Below are 5,783 nucleotides of genomic sequence, written 5' to 3'. Positions count from 1 at the left end.
AAAAGATTTATAAATTACCACACTGATGCAGGGCATCTCCGCTGCTTAGTCATTACAAAGAAATCCCACTGAACAGTTTCCTACTTTGTAGACAAGGGACTTTCCCTGTCTTTCTTAGAAAAAAACTCACCACCAGAGATATGGAACAACATTGATCCATTACTAGTTTGTGGTTAAACAGTAAGCTCACACAAAATGGTCTCAGCTAAGTAAGAATTCTTCAGAATTATGCATACATGACCATTTTCACAGGGTGTGGTATTACTGTAAAGCATTTATTGATTCTGGACTGTGTTACAAATGCATTACAAATAAACTAGTTACTAAAGCAAATGTATAGCAACCTGGGAAAACCCTTCATATGGTGAGATCTTAACATTTCTTATTATATGGCATTCTGAAACTGCAGTATGTTCCTCTTTTGCACATATCTCTACCTCAAGTTAAGAACATTCAAAGTTTGGTTACCTCCATAAGTGAGATTGAGAAAATAATATTTAAAGATTCTGAACATTTGAGATCCACAAACATGCTGCTTGTATAAAAGCCACTATTACTGATTGATTTAATTTAATATAGAATTTATACACATAACAAAAAAACAAAAAACTACAGACTAAATATCATTTGTGAAAAAAATAAAGATTATTAAACCTATTTCTAGACATTTTTAATACTTTCAAGCATGAAAATTTAAAGCTTGAAATTAGCAAAGTCTAGAAATAGGTTTAATAATCTTGCGTTTGCTTTCTTACAATAGAAATTATCATAAGTATTCAAAATACTTTCACTTGATGTCATTTTTTGCAGTGTTGTTTTGAGAACCATGAAGAAGTGTTTTGCTAAATAAGGCCCTTATTTATGAAAACTTTAAATCTTTCCTTTAAGAGTAAATATAATATCATAACTCATTTTTATTCATTCATTGATTCATTGATTCATCGATTCATTCATTTATTCATTCATTCATTGATCTTCAGTAACTCCTTTATCCTGGTCAGGGGGGCAGTGGATCTGGAGCCCTGATGGAACACCTGATATGAGGTGGAAATACATCCTGGATGGGAACCCTTGACCTGGAGATGTGAGGCATCAATGGTGCACTACCATGCAACCCTAAAAATTCAATTCACCTTTGAAAGTAGCTTTTCAGCTATTCAGAAATTTAGATTCTGATTGGCTTAATCAGACTGGGGTTCAGGGCAAAACCTCCCTATGTGTAATCATTCACCCACCAAAGCACTGATTCAGTGTGAATATAATACATGAAATGTCAAATAGATCCCCACTGGAGATGTGGAAATAATAGCATCATTATGATGCAGCTGAAATTGCAGCTGGGTGATTCAAGGCAGTAGAAGATAATAATAAGATAAGTGGTTAACATGAGTGTGAATAGCATTGTAAAAGCTTTCCTTACCACTTGGGTAAAACTGCCATTTTGTGGGTATAGTATGAGAAATAACTATAGTGCCATAAACAGTAAAAGGAATTTCCCTCTCCCATGGAATTTCTATTTGGGAGTTTTAAAAGCTGCATCACTCAGCTGATAAAACACAGAGTGAATAGAACTCAAAGCCGTAGAAAGAACAATGAATGCTGTTTCAGGCTTCATCTTTTTGCTGTCGTTGATTGCATATTGTCACTTTTTTCCATTGACAGAGTTTGACATAGACTTCCAAGAAATTCAAAAATTTGAAAAATCATACCGGGTAAGTCATACACTTGCTTTATTGAATGTATATCAAAATATATATTGAGAAATTTTACTAGTTTAAGAAGCTTAACATTTTATACATTTTTCCTTAATAGCACTGTCCAAATAACTGCAAAGAGCCAATGGTAAGTACTCTCAGGATATCTAAAACAGTTAAATTTAATAGTTTTAAGAAAATGAGCAAAAACAATCCAACATTTAAGAAATGATAAATATTTTAAATATTTTTGTCAGATTTGAAATGATGAGTCAATGCATTGTGAATGTGTTTCAAACAACTCTTATCTGATAATAGATTGTATCAAACTCATGCATTGCTCATGCTTCCTTCCGATCATGTTCTTTGAAGTGTTATGCATTATGTGCATCTAATTCCTGTTGGAGAAACACACTTTAATTTGTAGGATGCAAGGCTTTGGGTCAGTTTTATTTTAGCTTCTACATTGAGACTGTCCTCTGATAACCTCTGGAGCATGTCATTATAATCACAGTCAATATTTAAAGTCTGTGTGTTCAAACAACCTGGAGTAATCTAGAGTTTATGGAGAGTTACATTTTTCTATGATTGTAGGAACCTGAATGCCAGTGTCTCTCCATTCCCCACACAATGGTAAGTGCTCTTCTATCTATCTATCTATCTATCTAATTCTTGATGAATGACTATAATTAAAATGTGCACTGGTTATCTATAATTTCTGTTCTATTAATATGTATTAATCATATATACTGTCACTATTGTGACTGTATACATATTACATTACAAAATAAAATTACATACATTTTTTTCCATTTTTTTTTAAAGAACTGCACTGGTCAGGTTATTGAACATGGACTACGCAAACTAAACTTGGTTTGCAATAGTTCTGACACAGGAACACACGGCACATGTCGAATCCTTGAAAGACTAAAGGTAATGATAGATATAGTTTGAAGAAATTTTATGTTTACTAATAGTTGCAATTATCAGAAGGGGAACTGAAAGAGTCATGTTTTAGAACTCTCTAGTTTGATTTTGTATGATTAATTAGAATACAATTATAGACTTTTTATAGATAAGTAACCCACTTATCATGGAGCATGCCGAATTGTTGATTTGTTAATTCAATTTAAAAAAAAAAAATCTAATGATTGATTATGAAACAACATTTCAATAATCTTTAATTGACAGAATTAAAATGCTAATTTGTGAAACAGCAAAAACTATATAAACAGTATATATTTTATTTTGCTTTTTGCTATGCAAAGCACTTTGAATTGCCTCAGACAAGGGCTTACAATGTGCTATATAAATAAGCTTGCCTTGCCTAACATATATACATTTACCTAATGAAACTGTGCTTCTGTCTGTTTTGACTAATTTTCATTTCTTTTGTCCTCTAGAATCTTGTGACCACTGACCAAACACCCCAGTGTCTGTGTGGGACCCGAGTATCTCAGAACTGCATTTTGGATTACATCAGAAGAGTGTACCAAATTTCACAATCAAGAAAACTCTAGAGTAATCAGAAAACAGAAAAAATATAATTATTTACTACTTAAACTTTATTTAATAATGTAGGCATAGACAAACAACTAATTAAGGAGGTAGTTTCCTAGTTTTAGACCATGTGTTTGATTTCCAGTCAGTCCATATGTACAGTACTATGTGTTAAATCAGGAGATAAAGTTTTTATGTACATTTTGTGTTCAGGAGGCTGTACATTTCATTATTTGTTCTTGTCTGAAATTACAGCAGACAGTATATTATTTAAATAGTACACATGTTTCTGTACACATCTAATCATTAGAATATTTATCATATCTTAATGTCTTATTGATTGTATTGATTACATGATTATTGCGTTATTTTTATTATATATTATATATTTTTATATATATCTTATATATAAAAAAATCTTATAATACTCTCCAACCAGTCATGTTTCTGTTTTGGTGGTTAAAAATAATCAGTCATAATCAGTCACTGGTCTGTAATAATATCTGTCTGTACAGGCCTATTATTCCTTCAATTTTATTACGCTGTGATTTTATGCTTTAATCTATTTTTCTTTTCTAAACTGTCAAGAAAGAAATTAAAGTCATGTTTAATTCAGGGAACTGAAATAGCCATTCAAAATTTTGTTGTGTTCTGTTGTGTGAGAATTTTCTGTCTGGATCAGGTAAATTGGGTCTTTGTTATTATGAAAAATTCAAACCTGACATTGTGCAGTTTGTTAATCTCTTTTTATCCACAATAAAATGATTCTAGTGATTAGCATTCTCATTGCTAGCCATTATCTTGGTGCTGACACCCTTGGTTTGCTTGTAATGTATGTCATAGAAGGGCAAGGCATAAGTGCTTAGACTCAGTGTGTTCTTTATTAATTAGGGCAAACCAGGAATTATTATCAAGGTCTGTAACAAAGGTCAAAATACAAGGAGGCATCAGTATCCAAGATTCATTATGTTAAATGCTCAGAAATGCATGACACAATCCACAATGAAACAAAAGTGCCTAAATACAGAGACTAATCAAGGCAGGAACTGAAAACAAGTGAGAGCAATAATGACACATTAGGAAGACAACCAAAGACAAGACTGGGGCAGAGACAAGACATGAAAAAAACCAGGATGAGGAGACGTGATGTCCTTGCCGGAGACAGGAGGCAAATGGCCTTGTTTGCCTTGGGGTTGAGCATGGCTTGCGAAGTTGCCACCTTGGGCTTGAGCTTGGCTTGGGAGGCTGTTTCTGACATGGGCTTGGCTGGAGAAGCCACCTCATCGGCCTTGTGCTTGGGCTTGACTTGGGAGGCTGCCTGGTTGGCCTTGGGCTTGTGTGAGGCTTGGCAGGCCACCTTGTTTGCCTTGGCCATGGGCTCAGCTTGGGAGACTTCCTCGTTAACCTCAGGCTTGGGCTTGGCTGAAACCTTTGTGTTTGCAGGCTTGGGTGTCTTTGGGTGACCAGGTATTCAGCCAATTGGTGTGTGATCCAAGGAGAATTAAGTGCCCTCATTGGCTGTTCTACTAGTGCAGCAGGTTTTTTTCCAACAGGATGGGTGGTTGTCATGGTTAACCCCCAAATGGTTAACTGGTTTCCACTATAAACACAGCTTCAGCTCTGACACAATTTACAAGGCATGCTACAAGATGGATGCATGCTACAAGATGGATGCATGGGCAGCAGATGTCTAGAATCTCTGGAGGCCAGGGATGCAATAAGTCAGCCATGTTGGCACTGACCATTGTGTATCAGCTAGATGGCATCCTTGCGTGGCCACAACTTGGCTTATCGTCTGCCTCATGTGAGCCCTAAACAGACAACTGTCAGGCTCTCGGGCTCCTAAAAGTCATCTGAGTGCTATTGATTTAACAATGGTTGGATCTCCAGTGGACAGCCACTAGATATCAATTCAAGATTGACCAGGGTTGCCAATGGGACGTTTATGGTCAAAAAGCTTTTTTTTTTAGCAGTGTCACCATCAGACAGAGATTCTGATGACCAAGTTGCATGGTGTATAAACAATTCTGCCATCGACCCAGCCATTGCAACTTATGGCCTGACCAAAATTCAAACCCAATTGAAAAACTGTCTGTCCCAAGAAAGTAATTTTCCTTGGGACAGAAGTAGAAGCAGAAAGAAAGATCCCATGGTTAGAACAGGGGATTGTACTCCACATGCTTCCAGAAGGATATTGGTCCTCATTGAGTTTTTTAAGCCCATCTGTTAGACTGGGTCACAACACCCTTCATGCCCTCATCATTTTGCAATACAATTCCTTAACAAACATTTCAGGCCAATGCCTTATCCTCCACCTTCTCTCCAGAGATGAGAAATTACCCTGTCACTTCTGAGGGCCAGATACATAGGAGCATAGCCATAATGAGGTTAAAGGTGTTCCGATGGGTCCAGGTTCCTCATGCACTTTAAGGAATTCAGTCTCACGGTGAACAGGAAAAAGATTCAGCGGGAATGCTAGCCACCCTGTTGCCCACTGTCTGTGTGGCAGACACTATCGCTCCTTACCAGTTCGGGTAGGCTACTATGAGCAGTTCGATGACAAGACTGCTGTTTCAATAAAACCCTCAA

The 5,783-nt window shown here is 36.1% G+C and overlaps 1 protein-coding gene across 1 annotated transcript; it reads left to right on the top strand.

Moving 5' to 3' along the window:
- Nucleotides 1-705: 705 nt before the first annotated feature.
- On the top strand, nt 706-3,911 carry LOC117597634 (uncharacterized). Its single transcript, XM_034305660.2, has 5 exons — nt 706-1,712; nt 1,813-1,842; nt 2,289-2,327; nt 2,520-2,627; nt 3,098-3,911. The coding sequence occupies exons 1-5, from the start codon at nt 1,593-1,595 to the stop codon at nt 3,212-3,214; spliced, it is 414 nt and encodes a 137-aa protein (XP_034161551.2). The 5' UTR covers nt 706-1,592; the 3' UTR covers nt 3,215-3,911.
- The last annotated feature ends 1,872 nt before the right edge of the window (nt 3,912-5,783 follow it).

Source organism: Pangasianodon hypophthalmus, chromosome 7, assembly GCF_027358585.1.
Source record: "Pangasianodon hypophthalmus isolate fPanHyp1 chromosome 7, fPanHyp1.pri, whole genome shotgun sequence".
Classification (NCBI taxonomy): Eukaryota; Metazoa; Chordata; class Actinopteri; order Siluriformes; family Pangasiidae; genus Pangasianodon; species Pangasianodon hypophthalmus.
Note: the sequence above shows the minus strand (reverse complement) of the source record. Positions and strands in the feature narration are given on the sequence as shown.